Source organism: Lolium perenne, chromosome 2 (genome assembly GCF_019359855.2).
Source record: "Lolium perenne isolate Kyuss_39 chromosome 2, Kyuss_2.0, whole genome shotgun sequence".
Lineage (NCBI taxonomy): Eukaryota > Viridiplantae > Streptophyta > Magnoliopsida > Poales > Poaceae > Lolium > Lolium perenne.
Window position 1 is genome coordinate 36,508,396 of NC_067245.2, and position 19,354 is coordinate 36,527,749.

The 19,354-nt window shown below is 41.9% G+C and overlaps 2 protein-coding genes across 2 annotated transcripts; both read right to left on the minus strand.

Annotated features, from left to right (window-relative positions):
• Positions 1-2,167: 2,167 nt before the first annotated feature.
• On the minus strand, positions 2,168-3,300 carry LOC127329875 (uncharacterized). Its single transcript, XM_051356290.2, has one exon. It carries the CDS (start codon positions 2,928-2,930, stop codon positions 2,295-2,297), a length of 636 nt encoding a protein of 211 aa, XP_051212250.1. The 5' UTR covers positions 2,931-3,300; the 3' UTR covers positions 2,168-2,294.
• Positions 3,301-8,722: 5,422 nt separating this feature from the next.
• LOC127331811 (protein transport protein SEC31 homolog B) lies at positions 8,723-18,144 on the minus strand. Its single transcript, XM_051358014.2, has 22 exons — positions 17,698-18,144; positions 17,563-17,620; positions 17,366-17,488; positions 16,508-16,604; positions 16,370-16,406; positions 16,160-16,265; positions 15,875-15,932; positions 15,666-15,763; positions 15,440-15,559; positions 14,952-14,997; positions 14,299-14,417; positions 14,099-14,226; positions 13,507-14,023; positions 13,305-13,397; positions 12,630-12,815; positions 12,344-12,554; positions 11,872-12,023; positions 11,607-11,753; positions 10,832-10,957; positions 10,377-10,749; positions 9,813-10,042; positions 8,723-9,172 (listed from the first exon to the last, which is right to left on the minus strand). Exons 1-22 carry the CDS (start codon positions 18,015-18,017, stop codon positions 9,080-9,082), a joined length of 3,438 nt encoding a protein of 1,145 aa, XP_051213974.1. The 5' UTR covers positions 18,018-18,144; the 3' UTR covers positions 8,723-9,079.
• Between the last annotated feature and the right edge of the window lie 1,210 nt (positions 18,145-19,354).

Genomic DNA, 19,354 nt, shown 5'->3' on the forward strand with positions numbered 1-19,354 from the left:
AAATTTCTTAATTTTCCCTAATAGTAGGTTGCATAACATACAAGAATCTGAAAACATTTTATTTTTTGAATTTTCTATCATTTTCTTTTCTATTTTACAGTGTCAAAAAAGGCGATCCACGGGGGGGGGGGGGGGTGTGGAGCTGCGTGGGGGAGCAGAAAAAAGGTCTACCCAACCGGTACTAAAGGTTTTTCAGCTGATGCGAACCCTTTAGTACTGGTTCGTGTCACGAACCGGTATTAAAGGTCCTTCCGAACCGGTACTAAAGGTCTGGGCAGTGCAACCGGTACTAATGCCCCCTTTAGTACCGGTTCGTAAGGGAACCGGTATTTATGGCTTAGATGGATGCCCATTTTTCTACTAGTGTAAGTATGTGGCATTGACTAAACATGAACAGACAATGTTTGGAACAGCCAAATTTTGTCAACTTAGCAACAAGCTTTGTATGTGCACATGAGTAACGAGAGACACGCAGGAAGAACAACAATGTGTGAGTTCTCTCCCGGTGAGACTGAAGGTTATAATGGAGCTGCCGCATATCAAGCGTCACACCTCCAATTGTAATCCCATTTTATCGATCCGGTTCGCTGCCAAATCTTTTCGAGTTTTATTCCTTGCATTACACATGCAAACATAATGTACCTAATTTCCTTTGATGTGGAGGATATGTGAATGAGGACGCATATTTAAACTACATTTCAATAGCTACCCAATCTACCCGAGAGGAAGAGCTTGTAGTTACTGAAACTACATGTCATGTGTCATGGTGTTGATCCACGTAGTCAATGCAATTTCAATCCACACACTTCTAGGTTGTCTGTCCATGGTTCCTATGTGAAGTAACCACTAGAGTACCTTGTAATATTTATTGAATAGAAATCAACACACGCATATTGTTTCGCGGTGATATTTATTTGTATTTAGTGACACAAATGCACCTAACGATTTATCGTGCATTTCATCGACAAAATGTGCATCGAACGGTTCATGAATTCTATTGACCCTTTGACACAATTTTAGTATTTTTTTTACGATTTCATAATTAGATATGGGTGTTCAAATACTTCTTCCAGAAAAAGCTGCTTAACTTTTTCTAGAAACGGATGTATTTATAACTAAAACATACTAGACAAAGTTGAGCGGGTTTTTTAGGGACGGAGGGAGTAATATATCTCGATGTATGAGTGATGAATGTTGAACCTTCGTGGGTTGCCCCATCTCACAAATTTGATCATAAGGAGTGTGATTACAGAGGGGATTCGCGGGGAGGTGGACGAACTCGAAGAACACGATACAAACACACGCACATAAATTGGTTGTACTCGTTGGCCTGAACTATCAACTCAATAGAATTACAAGATAAAGACCAAAAGGTAGAATTCCTTGCAAAAGATCGACAAACCCAAATAGAATTCCAAATATCAAGAGATCAATCAAAGATAGAGTTGCAAAGCAAGAGATCTTCAATTGATAGAGTTGCTAGAATGGAAAAGATCTAGGTAAGGAGCCTTGATACAATAGATTGGGAATCTAAGGAAGGGGTTTCTCTAATCCACAAAGGGATAATATGCATAAGCCAAGTTTCATCTCAATTTATCTCTAACCCTAGATTTGAGCCCACAAGCTACTTTTATACTAGTTGGTTCGAAGGGGTAAGTTGCATGACAAAATAGGTAGATTCGGGCATAACCACGTAGATAGCGGTAGTTCTATCAAAAGGGGCGGTAGTATCGGTCGGTGGAAGTTGTTGTGTTTTGGTGTTGTAGTATCGGTGGATGCACCTAGTGGTAGTACCGGCCATTTGGGGCAGTAGTACCACCCTGGAGCATACAGCTCATATTGTTCCTTCTCTTCCGTGCCTCCGTGAATTCGTCCTTTCCTCCTCGAGCTTCCATGCTGCCCACTCTTTTCTCCATCCGTGACGATGTATCCCCACCATTGACACAATGCGAATTATAAAGTAGTATACCATTCATGAGGGTAGCGATGGGACTCGGATAGAGGATTGTGTTCACCTTTACTTCATGTGATGGCGTTGACATATATGATGTGGTGAAGACCGACGGTCAGGCTACATTAACGAAGGTAACAAAATTGATAGCTCGTAGAAACGCACGGTCATTTAACTAGTAGACGATTAGTATTTAGATAGGTCACGTGGGCCTGAACCACTAGTTGGTCATATTCGGCCAGAACGACGGTGTATTATTTATAAAAGAAATCTATTGCACGTATTATTTCTGAAATTTAAAGAAAACGTATTTTACTATAAATTTTAGACACATGTCATGCCTTCACGGCTCGGTCCACCTGAGAAGGAACGCTGACTCGAAGACGGCGCGGTCATACAGGACGGGGGCGCTGCGGTCGTCGTCACGCCTGACGCGCGTGAGCTCGTCGAGGGCGTCGCCGATCCCGCTCATGTAGATGGAGCAGGCGCTGACGAACTCTTCGCCATAGCTGCCGGCAGCCTCTGCCTTGATCAACGGCTGCTGGATGCCCTGCATCTTGCGCGCGAACGGCGGGCGGTCCAGGCACACGAACACCTCGCCCGCGGGGAACCGGCGGACGCCGCTGAAGGGCGCGGCGTGGCCGCACAGCTCCGCGACGGCCGCCCTCGCCGCCTCGCGGTCGTCGTCCTTGAGGGACAGGAGGGAGAGGGAGCGGAGCGCGCGGACGACGGCCGCGTAGGGCGCCCAGCTGTGCGCGACGGCCATGTCCACGGACACCTTGGGGCTGTAGCCCCAGGTGGACGACCGCCTGTAGCGCGAGGAGGCCGCCGCCGTGCGGATGATGCGAGGGACGACATATGGTGGAGCCGCCGCCGCGGCGCCTGGAGAAGATAGCCTTGCCCGGGTGGAGCGGGTTTTTGTTTGGTCGGCGGTGTCGTCGTCGTCGTCGCTGAAGGGATTCGCAGAGGAGTGGCTCATGGTTTGGTGACTTCCGCTTGAGAATTGAGAATCTGAGATGCACCTCGCACAAGAAGCTGTGTAATTATAACGCTCGGAACGGTGGACATGCTTAGAAATGTACGAAGTGGCGGAGGAAGGAACGAGGCGTCGGAATGCGCAACTTGCTAATTCTCTAGAGAAGTGTTCTGGAACATCAGATAGATTCACAGTTTTTTCTTTGTTGAAAATAAGTTCACAGCTTCAACCAAAATTTTATCCCATAGCTGTCAGCTAAAATAATATGTGATGTGGTGTGTCCTTCTGTTTTATACTAGATGGACCGGGCGCGCTCTGTCGCGCTGTCCTCCGGTACCAGCATATAGTTTTTGTTGCGTGGATCTGGTTTTGTCGGCACTTACATATGGTTCTATTTGATTAGATTTATCAGCATGTACATCAGTGGAATTTGCTGCGATGTTCTCGCCCATGCGTATTCATTTCCCTGATGCACGCATAATAGGCTTGATTTGGGCATTGCCACGCCGATTGATCTATACTCTTTCTTGAGGGGGGTAACAGTGTTCAAGCTGATGGAACATTTTATCCTACAACTAAACCTTCGTTCATTTGAAAAATAATGGATACTTCTTCAGCCAAAGTGCATATGACATGAGAACCCGTATAGTATTTGTCACTACCTAATGGGAGATCATAAGCTCAGGACTTGGAAAATATTGACTACTTTTATCAGAGAATGTGAAATATTGGAAAACAGTACAGATTTTGTAATTATAAAATGATGCCCATTGAGTAATTGAACACTGCAATGCACATATAGATGCAGAATACAAAGGTTCATCCACAAAGGTAAAACTATGCATAGCTACAGTCACGACAATAAATTATAACTTCACAAAACTGAGGAGGCAACCACTCCTTTTTTACTATGGATATACAACATTATTTATACATAAGAAAATATGCCATATTTGTGGATATGTTTTTTTATCCTTCCAGTGCTCTTCTAGCGCATGATATTTTTCTTGACAGGAAAACACCGATACTCCTGCCCATATAAAAAAGTTAAGCACACATGCTCGTTAGTAAAACTCCCAGCAAGCAATCTCCAACTTCAGTAAAACTTCGCACCTCAAGATCATCACATATCTAAATAATCCCTGTACGAAGTGGTGTTATGCATCACGTGACCCTTTCTTTCGCACCACGAATGGATAATCACTAGAAGGACACTGCGCGCTTTGCTGCGCAGTATTTGCTAAGTGGCACTGTAGGGACTTTTCTTTTGCCAAACGATGCAAGGAGGTGGCTGGTTCTGTCGTCTGCCATTTCAAAGAGGCATGCAACAGTTTGGTATGAAAGTATTACTATTATTATCTCAAGAACATGAATGTTGTTCCAATATGAAAATGCAAGTTGAGTCGACGTACATAGCAACTTCAATATCGATTTTTGGCTGAAAGTTTCACACATGATGGAATTATATCCGCCATTTCAAACAGGCATGCAACACTTTGGTTTGAGAGTATTGTTATCTCAAGAAAATGAACCTTATTGCAACAGGAAAAGGTGAGCTGAGTCGATCTACATAACAACTTCAAAACCGATTTTGGCTGAACATATTCACCCATGTGCGGCATATCTTTTGCTACTATAATGTGGACATGTTGTTCTCTCATTACACTGTTCAACATTCAAGAAACATGTCAACACTCATGCAAAAGCATATAATATTCCTAATTTCCACCCCACGAGACAATTTCTGGCAGGTTTACATAATGGGCTCCATCTAGAAGTACTTTTATTTCTACTCACATCACATTTCTGCTACTCTATCGCAGAAGTCAAGACACCTAATTATATACTTGGCAACCTGTGAAAAAAAATCCGAGAAACAAATGGCAGCAAACAAATCAATGTAGTGTTACCTGAACCATGGTCAACGCATGAGCATAAAAATAACGGGCCTGTAAGATTTTCCTGCAGAACCATACTTAAAGAGATGGGGTAAAACACCAGGTGGAGAGTGGAAAAAATTCGATATGAATTGTCCCAGTTGAGAGCATATATTTCACAGAAGACGAAGGAATAGGGCAAGAACAAAATGGACGCACACAAATTGAATCTTGGTAAGGAGCAATAATTCACACCTGGATATGGACTAATTAAGAAGAGAAGAAGCTTACCTGAGGCGTTCCATCTGTCATGGGTAAGCCAACCATGCATGGAGATCTCCTCCAACGGCTTGATAAGTTTGCAATACATATGCATTGTTTTGGCCAGCCAGAACAATACATTTGAACTCGGAGAATACGAAAATCTTTTTACCAATAAATAAGTTTCAGGATCAGGTCATGTGAAGAAACAAAGCACGCCTACACTATGTTCTCATTGCAGGAAAAAACAAGCATAAGAGTTCAGTTATATGATAAAGATATGAAAAAGGAGTATTGATAATTACATATTTCACTATTTCAGTATGCAGTACAACTATTATATGTGGCGCATAAATCTATGAACCAACCTAGCTGCATCCGATGTTGAATCAAATGTTGCATCAGAGAAAAGGTCTAAAAAGAATCTATTACCGTAGTAATCCACCATATATTGTTTAAGGAAAACAATTACAAATAAATTTATTACCATAAGTATATCTTCAATTCTTCATACAGTAATTACTCAGAAGTAGCTGAAACTCTCTAAGAAACCGCAACAAAAGGTGGGAGGGTGTGGGCGAACACCACCAGACTCATCGCGGCAAACGGCTCCCACGCGGCTGGGTGCCTAGTCGCTGCAGAATCCACACCATGACCACAAAAGCTCCAGAGGGATGGTCAGCGACTGGCGGCCACTGGTTGTTGGCTTGGCGTTTGGGAGTTGAAACCAGCAGAGGAGATGTGAGGGAGAGAGAAGTGAAACAAATCAACGTCGTAATGCATAGTGCCTGATCAGATAGTAATAAAATAACAGACACCCAACAAGGGTAGTCAGTCTTCAAAGATGCAAATTTTTGTGTACTTGGCTACTCGCTTTCCAGGTTCGTTGAGAGCAAATTTGGAGTAATAGGTGGGTTAAATTATTTGAGCCATCTTTTGAATTTGTTGCTTGCTCATGGTAGAAAATCACTTAAGTCGTTTATGTATGTTCACCTTGAATACATGAGACCATGACATCCTAGACTTAAGCCTAAAACTAATAAGTGCCAACAAATAAATTTAGCTTTAGTTCAGTTAGTCTGTTGGAAATAAAGGGCAGGAGCTACATTTGAGTTTGTATATAACCTAAATGCATAGCTGTATTGCTTTTTATCATTTGTAATGCAGTGAAGAGCTTGCAAAGATAAACTTAACACCATTCTTAATGTCAAAGTTCACGAGTCTTGATATACCTGCTACTCCTTAGATTGATTGATAGATGTTGTAAACAGACAAGACATATTGTTTTCACTAAAGGAACCATGATAAATGATCTTTTGAACTACCACCACAACATATGTTTTCTTTGTTACATACTGGCACATTGTTCTGCAAATATTATCATTTTGTGCAGGTGTGAATATAAGATTAACCTTAGGTAGCTAAGTAGACTGAATAGCCCTATGTTAAACTTGAGTGTAGCATTGTTTTATACTGCAAGCTTAGTTACTCTGAAACCTATGCCTTTGGTCAGTAACAAATAAAGCAGAATCAATCATTCTTTCTTAAGGTTGAACAAGTATGTGCCAGCAAGGCAGCAAGTAAACACTTTGTCAATAGCTAAGATTAACGTTTGTGCAAAGGAACCCATGAATGCAGAACTTCCATCGGAAAAATAGAAGTCTTTTTTACCGAATCACCATAATTCTTTGTCCACTAATATTAAGAGGCAGATGATATCATCGAAATTGCTGAAACCAAGCTAACACGCATAAATCAAATAAAGATCAGAACCTCAATATTTGCACCACCTTCACTTGATGCCAAAGTGATGCATACATAATAATTGTACATGAACATGAAGCACAAAAGATATTGTACTCCAGCTCTGAAAATCAGACAGATGATGCTAGAAATTGCCTGAATTCGATGTCGATGGTCAGGATCATAGATGGCATAAGCTCCATGGCTAGCCACCACACAGAGCATGAAGAAGAAAGTAAGTACAACAAAGTACCTACGTAGGGCAGAGTAAAAGAGGCGCAGTCACCAACACCGTGGTTTTTGTGTGGCCAAGCCAACACCATTGGACGGAGGCACAAGCCGTAGTAGTAGCCGAAGAGTATCCGGCTGAAGTACCTAGGCTAGCAAAGTGTAAATCAGTGTAAACTGTGAACTTCATGCAAGAGATAAAATGCTGAAAGAGTGATAGGTAAACCAGTACCTTAATGATGCTAAAAAGGAAGAAAACCTAATTAGTGATTTTTTAAACAGGTTTTGGCCTCCTGTTATTTTTATTATGCAACTTTCATTTTCTTCGCCCTTATGTCATAATGTCTGTAGGTGATTTGTAGGCAATTGTTCATTCTACTATCAAACTCTGAGATAGTCTTTCATACTACATAGAGGCATCAATCAAATGCAGAAAGGAGGATCATAGCTACAAATATAATCCGAAGACAGGGGTCCCAGCCAGTCAAGAATTCAGGGAATAGTACAGGCGATGTTTGGTTGGAATTCAAATGGAAAAGAATCAGCAATAAAACATCCGTGATTGACACAGTCGACTGAGGCACTCCAGATGCACAAGCACAACCATTGTTCGGCCAAATGCCCCCTCCCCGACTGAGCGCAGCAAATTCTCAAATTATGTAGTGATCCACTGAAAGTTGGAGAAAGAAAAAGGAGGCTGAAGCACGTACCTGAGGAATATGCTTGGACCTGCCGCTACCGATCTCGCCGACAACGATGAGGCATGCCGTTTGACCAGGTAGAGGATGGCCTTGTGGTACTTGTACACCTGGAGCTGCAGTACCCAGATACAAATTTAGGAACATCAAGTATGGTGCTTGAAGGAGAGAGAAGATAACGGGGCATCGGTACAGGAGCACGAGGCAAGGAGGCCACGGGGAGGGGCTTTGCGCAGGTCGGAAGAGCTGCAGGAGGCGACTACAATAGTTTGGACCGGCACGCCGGCAAATCGAGTGGCGAGTTGGTTTTTACGCGGGGGCGCGTGTCATGGCGGCGGAAGGTCAAGGCATCGGCGGGCGGGTAATCGGTACATGTGTGCAAGGAGGGCCTAGTCCGGTGATCAAAGGTAACTACATGTGCACCTCCGGTTCCTTCCGGCCGCCGCCATAGGATGAGCAACAGGCAACTGAGCACCTCCAGCAAGCGAAGGTGAGGGCGGCACTCCAAGCGGGAAGACGGCCGGCAAGATCGACGGCGGGGCGGTGAGAAATCCCGCGAGTTAGAGGATGGGGCATGCCAACAGCATAGGACGCTGAGGGATTCATGATGGTTGGCGAGTATCAGAGGACGGCGGCGGGGATAGAGAGCGGCGCGGAGGTTGGGGATGGAGAGCAGGAGTGATACAATTGGGGATGGAGAGCAGCAGTCCATAACGGGATACTTCCTCAGTCAAACACAGAACCGACTCAGCACCGCACATCACGCGAAGCGTCGACAGGTATGCTAAAATCAAACCGCCTCGCTCGAGCAACCACAGGCCACCGGAACCCTGGGAGCTTAGTGCTCTTTAGAGATATGTGCACAGATAATACTATGGTGCTTAAAGATCGCTCTGCAAAAATATCTTCCATCAACTATGGTAGCAGACAGAAGAAGACTGAACAGAACTTTTATTATTGTATATATCTATTGACGATGACAATGCAATAGACAAACCAGCATCCTTACCATTAATCATCCAAAGTACAAACTGATCATTCAAGGGTAAGGAAAATGGACAAGCTATGACAGACTAAGTAATTTCTTACAACTTTTCAAAACCAGCGACACCCCAAGGACTGATCCTCTTACAAAACAAATATGGAAAAACTATTTGTCAAAATAGTAATGTCACCCAGCTGAGAGACCACTTTCGGCAACAGGCTTCGGCAGAATTCAAATATGAGAACACATGAAGCCGGATAACATCGGTGTGCAGGCAAACCCCCAGAATCGCTAACACTAACAATGTGACAGCAGAAAAGGTGTATACAGAACTAGCTGCAGCACAAAGGCCACATGGATTTACATTCTGAAATTTTGCTTTGTCTTGATCATTCGCTTCAATGCTGAGAGCCAAAAGTTGCACTCGTCCCAATCACTGGTTGTCAGTTGAATCTGCACCAAACAACATATGGAGATTGATATTCAAGTTCGCCAAAAATCAGCAACTTCCACCAATACATTGGCAAAAGAGACTAGTGCAGCACAGACAACAGAACTCTATAGATAGCGGAAACACCTGCTTACAGGCAATTCGTGGCTGGAATGCAAATGTCGTTTTCATGTCTCACTTCACTATTCACTATTCAAATGATTTATCAGTATGAAGGATGAAGTAGATAGGGTGTCTAAACCTATATGAAGAACTACTGAGAAAGAGAAACAGCTTTCTGTCCCCCACAAAAAAAAAAGAGAAACAGCTTTCTGTGATTTCATGCAATCAGCACCAAAAGATGAAATTATGAAACATCAAAAGATTATATAACAAGATGTAGCACCAGAAGTCAGATCATAAGAGGAGCATTTGATCTGATTGCGCTGTTTTCATCAGAGCAGAAGCATGACTTATTTTCTGTAATGACACAGACAGGTCACCATTGTTCCCATGGTAGAGTGAAAATTAACTTATTTTCTAAAACAAATTAGCATGCCAACACATGGGGCCATGGGAAAATCATCAGCTTCACTGGGAAGAAATCCATGAGGTGGAAGCCGCAAAGTGCACGTAATGGTACTATTAATAAGTAAAGTTTACCTGAATTTGCATCGCAGTGGCTAAGTCACTATTATCAAGTGCACTGCACATCTGAATGAGTTTTGAAGAAACATTTGGAGAGATATCCCCAGTGTTGAGTTTTGCAAATAATGCCCCAATCTTCTTTGAGTTGTCTTCAATTTCACGTTTTTTAGCTTGTGTGCCTCCAAGAGCTTTGGATGTCTCATCATATAGTCTGGTGAGTGTTGCAATAACGGGCCTCAGCTCAGCTGCAAAAGACGACCACAGGAGGCAAAACCACTGTAAGAACATAGAAGAGTTGCTTCGTGACACCTGTCCCTTATTTGGTACTTCCTCTATTCCTAACTAAAAAGAAGATGTTTTGGCAGTTCCATTTGAGCTGCCAAAACATCTTACATTTAGGAACAGAGGGACTAGAATACAAATGTAAGATAAGGTGAATCATACATCTAGCAAAATACAGTGAAGATACAAATGTCTGTTCCTATGAATATCTTGTTAGTATCACTTGACTAGGCATGTGGAGAAAGAAATCTATTAGTCGCAAAACAAATAGAAGGCTCAGATTCGCAATCCACATACCAGACACATTTGATGTATCAGCTGTCTGCACAGTTGGGGGTGGTGCAGGAGGGGCAACGGCAGGCTGCGCTGGTGGCTGCGCAAGTGTTGGGCTCGACGGTTGTACAGGACTTGGACCTGGGTGCTGAACAAAACCTTGATTGTTTGATGGCATAAACCTGGAAGCTGGATTAGTTGGAACAGCAGGGGTGAACATCTGATTAGGAGTTGGAACAGCAGGGGTGAACATCTGATTAGGGTTTGTTCCTGGTGCAGAAGGGACAGGTGGAACAGTCGGGTACTGAGTCGGCGGTACAGGCTGATGGTATGTGGTGGGAGGTCCACTTGGGTATGGGGCAGATGGTCCAGACATAAATGACGAATTCGTAGGAGCCTGTTTAGAACAGAGATATCACTTCACAACTGGCATTACATCATAAACATGAGATGAAACTTGGAGTATCAGTCTAACATACCGTGTAAAGTTGGGAACCCAAGGTACTTGGCTGCTGATATTGATCTACCTTTTTGAGACTCGGTACGTTTGCAGGAGTAAAACCCTTCACTGTATGTTGTGGAACCGGTAATGGGGTTGGATTTGGCTGTTGAAGGAAAAATTAATTAATTGTAAACAATATGTGTAATATTAAAGCAAATATAAAGAAAGATGAAGATTTGGTGCACATGAGCACCAGTGCACTCGGTTTTTGAAATATTTGAAAACTGTATTTTTATGTTTCAAAAATTTATAAAAATTATTCCATAAATACATACATATGTCACGAATACTTGTGTGAAGTTTCGGTAAAAATTATGTTGTATTTTTAGCTACAGAAAAAAAAGTATGGCTGTGTGTAGGAACCATTTTTGTCAGAAATTTGTATTTTTTTATATAGTTCATAATACAACATGTTTTCTTCCGGAAATTTTACAGTACATTCAGAAGATTCCAAAAATCACTGGTGCTCATGTGGCAAAGTCACTTTTCGATATAAAGAATCGCTAGAACAAAGGGAAAGAAAGCACTGGACTAACTTTGTTACAACTATATGGAGAAATACTATCTGTTCAGAAATTACACATGATAGTACTCCATTTTATTTTGATATTTCATAATAGAACAGAATGGACAGCATCATGGCAAATGTACTACATACTTTCTGCAACATCTTCTGCCAAGCACAATTGGCATGGCTAGTTCTAACACAGGATACTTCACCCAAAAAGAAAGGTTCCAGCATCATAAAATACCTGGATGTCCGCTGGTGAGGTCTGAGGAACAAACATATTGGTGTGTGCTTGATGTCCACTGCTGAATCTTGAATAGGTTGTATTAGGTTGTTGCGGGTAAACATCTGGATATGCATTGCTTGGCGCATTGCTATATGGTTGAGGGACCTGCAGTTGTCAGAACAGGACATTAAGAAAATGCATATCTTCATCAAAGATAAATATTTAAGGATGGCCAAAACTGTTACACAGAAATGATTTTCAGGATGGAAAGGATGTATAAAACCTTATAAGGATTCTGAGAAGTGTCTGTGCTGTAGCTGCTGGGAACCTGGAAACCATTCTGAGAAGGGTCTATGGAGTAGCTTGGTTGATTTTGAATGTAGGAGGAACTGTTGTCACTGATCTCAGGAAGAGTACTCCTTGCAGCATCATTCTCTGGAAAGCGTACTTGTCATCAATACTATGATATGAAATATCAAAGTCTATACACTATCATCAACATGCAAGTAACAGCACTGCAGCATAAAAACATGTTCTATTCTAGTAAATACAGCAATAGGTTTTTTTTTCAGACATGATAGCATCACCTTTGACAATGAATGAACCCCACGACAGTAAAGGAACATAAGCGAAAGTGAAAAAGTTTGCCAAATGCAGACTTTAACTCAACATATGCAAAAGAAAGGAGCTGAACAAAAAACAATGTAATACAGTTTGACAGCCCACAGAATATCAAGTCATGTAAGTTTGCAAACCTTCTGTGGAATAGGCAATTCGATCTCTCAGTATTGCTAGCTCATGTGAATGTTCATCTGATCCCAAAAGCTTCAAGTACTCCATTGCAGTTTTAAGAAGGCCTTGACTGGCCAAGAGCTCAGCATAGTTCTCAACAAGCTTAGATAGAGATGCACTAAAACTCTTATGACCCGTGGCAAGGGCGAGAGTAATGGTCTTCTCCATCAAATCCTGCAATTGCACATTAATCGATTAGGACTAGTTGCCACACAGACAGAACAAAGGAGTTCTATTGTCCATTTGTACCTGGAGAAGATCAACATAAGTCTTCCCACCATCCTCAGACCTCAAGTTGCGAGACCATATTTCAACAGCTTTATCAATATTTCCAGCACAAATATAACATAGTGTCGCAGCTAGCATATCACCAACACTCAGAAGTCTAGATGCAAGAGTGTCACATAAAACATTCCACTCCTCTTTCCGTGCAAACTGGTGCAAAGTTGCAAATTACGTTAGCTTATAAATACAAGCTCATACAATGCCATAGTTTTGAAAACTGGACCAGTAAACGAACGCCCAACAGCTGGTTCGCTCATTGAAGGGTTAATCCTATAAAAAATGATGATGATACATAAATTCTATACTACAGAATTTTAGAAGCTATATGTTTGTTTAAGATAAAGTGAAGCTACATAATAACCAGGTTTAGTTTCAATAACTAGGAAAAATACACCCCAAAGCAACATGAAGGTAATAAGTAGGTAACACACACATAAGAAGAGTTGGTCTCTACATCAATGAACTAAATACATGCAAGATAATAATAAACAAAATGTAATGCCATTTTACAACTACAGAGGAAGCCTGAGACCAGCATGAGGTGATTAATTAATTAAAAAATAAATAATAAATAGCAGAGCAAGAAAGCTGATTCAAGAAAAGATAAGTAGCAATACATAATGCCACAAAGATACTTACTGTGCAAAGTAGTGCAAGTGTTTCCTTCCATGCATTCAGTGGCCACGTACTCACAAAACTCATCAAGTCATTGCCAACCATAGCAGAAACAACCTGAGTTAAAACCAATAGAAAGATACATCATGGTAAGTAGGTAATGAAAGTATAAATTTCAGAAATAAGAAAAATAACGAAAATCAATAACCAGATAAGACTTTAGTACCTTTAAATATGGCGAGACACTGTTTTTAAGATATTGATTTCTGGTGCTTTCCCATAGAGCAGAACCACCAGCATGGGCAATGACCAGAGCATCAGCCATACGATTTGCAGCAAGGCACTGATTAACTGCTCCTTTATAGTCTCCAACTACCAATGCATGTTGAATACTTTTGTCAACTGATGGATCAGATGGCACAACACTTTCAGGTATTTCCTGCTCAATCTCTTGGCTATCTGCAGATATCGACTCCTCAGCCAAGCTCGTCTCTGAAGGTTGAGGATTGTTAAAAAAATCATCACCGTTATCAACAAGAAATTGGGCATCCACATTATCAGTCGGTGTTCCATGATCAAGATTAAGTGTATCAGCCAATGTTTTGCTCAGTTCATCAGTTGCATTCTCAGTCGGTTCTTGAGGTGGATTGAATCCAAGATGAGCAAGCAATTTTGTCCTGGCAGTATCGCCATCCTCAAACATAACCCTTAAGAAGCTCCACGTTTCTCTCTCTTCATCGGATCTATTTAAACATGTAAACATCATTAGTTGTTAGGCTAAGGCTAGCGGTTGCTGGGCTAAAATCACAAGAACATACAAAGATTCTTGTGATTTTTTGTCACATAAAGCACGCAGGGAACTTTTGTCGCCATTCTGCATTGCAGCTTCAAATTCAGTTGACCTGCTTACTAGAGTCTGCTCAACCACCAAATTATGTACATGCACCTACAAAAGGAACACATGCATTAAGACACAGACTTGAAAAGAATAGCACAGCAGGCAGTGACGCAAACTTACCTCAGAAGTACCCGCTTGTGTGCCTTGTGCCGGATGGAAAGAGACAAGTTTACCCCCAAAGCCAAAAGATGCACCGGTGGGGCATTTCAACCATTTCGGAGCTGGAGCTCTTGGACGTGCTAAAGATAATTTTATTATTAATTAGAGAAGAATACCCATAAAACACTTTATACTATATATAGTTAGCAACAAATAACAGCTTCTGAAGGTTTTCAATTGGTGCTTGGCCAATAGAAGAAATGTAACTTTTTCAGGCCATTGTTTCTGTTTATAAATATACAAGAGCTACAATTTTGACTGTTTATATCACGCCAACTTTTCTCAACCAAAAGAACGATCAAATAAGGTAGTTTGATTTGTTTCTCGGTGGAGGAAAAGAAGCAATAGTAATACTTAACAGTTTGCTACAATAGTGTGGAAACAAATTAGTATGCAGAGAAAATAGTTACTACGCTAAATGTAGAGAAGTGATATTTGCCATGAACTTAATACAGAAACATGGCATTCCATTTTGTCATCAAATGAAGGATTGACAAAACATAATGTAATCCTTTTCCAGAGATAATCTATACTTACTGAGAGTCTGAGAGTTGACAAACAAGACTGAAATCACAGTTTCAAGAAGATAAACAGTTGGTGGTATTCTAATTTACCTGAGGCACCAACAGCACTATCACCAGCTGCATAAAGGCCAGAGAACTGTACAAGAAGACATAAGATCTTCAGAGAACTAACTAGCTTTGTAGGACAAACAAACAAGAAAGTACTGGTGCATCCAATCAACATTTCAAGCACATAACCTATTTTCAACAAGCTAACATGGGAGTCTATATAGTGAAATTAGAACCCTATTGAGTGATCTTTAGAATAAAAGGCAGAAATCATTAACTTCTGTATTCAAGAAAATATATAATCATCATACTAATAATTATCTTCAAACAGAACAGATGTGGTGAAAACTAGTCTAATTTATAACAGGGGCTTACTTAATTCAGTTAATGGAGTAACACGTAATTACTCCTGTAGCTCTAAGATAGATCCAACAAATATACAATTTAGACAACACGCTTCAATGCATTTTATAAGCCATGAGAGAGAGAGAGAGCATAGAACATAATTCTCATGTCACCAGTCACATTACCTCCAAGTTGTGTACGCCAATTTTCCCATCAAATGAGGATGCTGCTACGACACCTGGAATTTTGCGGTACCAGTGAATGTCGAAGTTGCCATTAGAGCTTGTCGGTAGCTCACTGATAATCTGTAGCAAATAAATGAAAGGAACAGTGGACAGTTATAACCCCATAAATATGAAAGAATGAATGTGCCATTGTATTTCAGCTTTCCATGTAAAAGTTAAAATATACCTCCCCGCTAACTGTATCCCAGCATATTGTTCTATTATCCTTGCCGCAAGTAAGCAAGAAAGAACTATCATAGGGGCACCACGACATAGCAATTACACCTGATCAACGTAATAATTTCAAATCGGGTAAATATATAATTAAGTCTGATTTGCATATATATCATCATTCATTTGATGGAAAAAAAAGGAGAATCACAAGGGAAAAGAAACCTTTCGAATGTCCAAAAAGTTCCCTTACAGGTGCAATAGTTTTCCTCACATCCCAAACCTAGTAAAAATATATAAGCAAAGTTAATGATATAAACAGAAATTCAAAACAAGAAGGATCCTAGTGTGAATTGAACTGAAGTAGCGCCACCAGAATTAAACAGACTTAAGAGAGTTGATAGAATGAATATTTGTTCGGGTTAGAGTAGCAATGAGCCGCATATGGACAACAAGAAGTACAGAAAAGAAAATAAAAGAAATAATAGAAATAGAAATAATGGCCATTACTCTCAAAGAAGGAGAGTTGTCATCATCTGATGCAGCGATGAGCTGGGTGGACATGTCTGGATTCCACTGCAGGACAGAACAATTCCTCCTATTTGAATCTGAAAAGCTATTTAAAACATAGAAGCAAATTTAGTAACACAAATTACAGAACACGCTGGTTTTCAATTGGGAACACACAAAGAAAATGCAGAAGTTAGCCAAATCAATTACCTAGTTAATGGTTTCTGGTTTCTCAAATCCCAAACAACTGCAGAGTGATACTCAAAATAGTGAGTCAAACCAGTCAAAAGTCCAAGCACTGGACATAGACAGGGAAACAGTTACAGAAGAACCCAAACTATAATTTACCTGTTATCCCATTACTAGAAGCTGAGGCTAATATATGCTGAAACTTGGGGTTCCAGGTCAAGCAAGTTATGTCAGCTTGAGCGCTCGAGCCAACATTCTGTCAGAAACCGCAACAATCATTAACCATGCAAAAATGCAAGCATAATAATGTAGACGGAACTAACAAGAAACTAAAATTTGTAATAGCACCTGAAACAAAGATGCATGTCCTTAACTAAATAGTAGCATACAACAAGACCACTATAAAATTTGCTAGTACTGCAACCATCATGTCCTTCCGCAAAAAAAAAGGTTCAAACTGATGCAAAAACTTGCAGGAAGGTCATGACCGCACTTCTATTTCACTGTGTACACGTTGGAGTTTTGGTTTTTCATTCAAATGGAGATCCGAAACATGTATTAGTCTCTCTCACAGCGAAAAGGATTAGATGCATTAACACCCCACATATAAAACGCATGCTGACAGAAAGGGTGTGGCAAATGCACGACTTATTTGCTGTAGAAAGAACATACAGAAAACAATTCTCATGCAAGATGTGAGTTCCAGGCTATAAAACGTAAAGTATTTGCAAAGCCTGTCCTAGGTAGTGTTTTCAGTTCTGGTCATATATTGAACTCAAGTTGAACATGAGAATGGTGCATTACAATTACGGCTCGAAATGTGCATATGTAGTTGGCGGAACCATGCTAGGACCCTCACAAAATAATGCACGGCACAGGATCATCATGCTCTACTAAACACTCGGAAAAAAAAAGGTTACAAGCAGAAGGGTTGCAGAGATCGTGCATAACAGAGGTAAGAGTAGGGATGCAATCATCTTCTAAGTCAACAACCCATTTGCCAAACAGACGATATACCTTGAGTGGCGGGAACACTTCGGGCTCGCTGGGGTTTTTGAGATCCCAGATGCGAACGTCCCCCTCGTTAGCACCTGACGCGAGCCGATTCGGCGTGAGCTCGCTGAACTCCAATCCGGTAACCTGGCAAAACCCAGCAGACACAATCAGAGCCGCGGGCACGGAATTCTATCCAAGCAGTAGCGGAGGCCACTCACCGCCCCGTTGTGCTTCTCGAGGCGCGCGACCATGGCGTCCTCGGCTAGGCCCTTGGAGCTGCAGCAGCGAGAAACAGATCAGGACATGAGCAGATCTCGGTGGCGGGCGGGATGGGCGGGCGGATCCGTGCGAACCTGATCATGCTGAGCGGGTTCCAGACCGCGACGGAGCCGTCGCTGAGGCCGCCGGCGACGAGGCCGAGGGCGAAGGAGTCGCCCTCGACGGCGCCCGGGCGGGACCAGCAGAGGCGGTTGAAGCGGTCGGGGGAGGGCGCCGCGGCGACGACCCGCAGGTCGGGGGAGTCGGACTGGAAGTCGAGGCTGAAGATCTCGATGTTGGCGGACGCGGAGAAGTCCCTGTCGACGGCGCCGCTCATGGTGCCGGCGGCGAGGTAGGGCGCGTCGGGCGCGAGCGCCGTCAGCGCCGCCCGCTGCGCGCTCTTGATGCACGCCATCTCCGGCCACCGCCGCACCAGATCTGGGTGCCCCGCGCCGCGCTCTCGCCGGAGGACAGAGGCGTTGCAGGGAAGGAGGGGTGTGGAAAATTGGACGCGATCTGGACTGGTGGTGCGGCGGGCGTGGGTTATGCTGGCCAGCCGGCGCGTCCGATCGGGTTAAAGCGGGTGCGTGCGTGCGCGCTGGTTCGCGTGAGTTGGAAGGAATCGCCCGGCCGCGTCATACGAATGATCACGGTCGTCCGTTTTGATCGGGCGCGACACTCTGCCCCGTTGGATTTGAAGATGTTTTACTTTCTTCTTTTTTTGCGATGATGAACATGTTTGAAGTTGCATATGTCGGTCGGACAAATGAAACTGGTCTACGCGTCTTCAGGGAGAATCTAAACCGACTATATGAGATTCTTTAAAAATGAGAGTATCTTCACTTCAATCTAAGTCGTTAGGAAGAAGAAAATTCAAACCATGAAGTTATAAAGCTTCTTCAAAGATCCTGGTCTGAAAATGATATTTCAAATCCCTTGAAGACTTAAACATTCAAACTAAAATGAATTCATTCAGTTGTCCATCAGTAAAAAGATTGAGTGAGCTCTTACTACTACCTTGAAGACATCAACATATTGAATATATAAAATAAAGTGTAGGGTCAAGATGAGCCATCTCGAAAAAATCATATGCTTAAAGCGTGATGTCCATTTGGTGATGATTTATATGTGAAGATATTCTGAAAAATGGGGACTTCACCAAGCAAGCACAATTAAGAAAGATGTTCCATCTTAAAACGGTAAGATCGTCATCATCTAGCTCGAGTGAAACGCGCAAGGAAAAGGTTTGTTCTTGGTAGGGTTTTTTTTTCACTAGTCTCGTGGTATTAGTTGGGAGGCCGGTTTATAGAATAGTTTGACGTACTATTAATATGAACTCTCCAATGAGTATCTTGATATTTTCGTTGAAAGAGAGGTAAAAACTTCCCATCCTTGGCATAATCTTTCTTGGTTTTAATTTGGGTCGTATCCATGTGAGTTTTTGATCTTGTGGTTACCTTCAAGACAAGTCAATTCTAGGAAAAACGGATTTTGGATGGAAAACTTATTGTGCCTTCCGTTTTTTGAGTGTTTATTGGTTCATCTCTTTTAGAGAGAACAAACTTTTCATCTTGTGGATTTATCCTCCTTTTGAACTATGTTGTTTCTCTATGTGATCTTGTAGAGCTCGATTTTATCTTCGAAACGAGTACTCATCGAAATTAGAGTCTATATGCTCTAGTTATGGTCGTTTTTGTATTGGTGTTTCAGCCAGTTTTAGGGTAGCTAGAATTTTTTAGGTGTACACTATTT

Coding starts and splice junctions, on each gene's coding strand:
- LOC127329875 (XM_051356290.2), bottom strand. CDS start 2,930: ATGAGCCACTCCTCTGCGAATCCCTTCAGCGACGACGACGACGACACC.
- LOC127331811 (XM_051358014.2), bottom strand. CDS start 18,017: ATGGCGTGCATCAAGAGCGCGCAGCGGGCGGCGCTGACGGCGCTCGCG. Junction 12,555..12,629: donor CTTATGTTGATCTTCTCCAG/GTACAAATGGAC, acceptor GTGCAATTGCAG/GATTTGATGGAGAAGACCAT. Junction 10,958..11,606: donor CCTCACCAGCGGACATCCAG/GTATTTTATGAT, acceptor TTCCTTCAACAG/CCAAATCCAACCCCATTACC.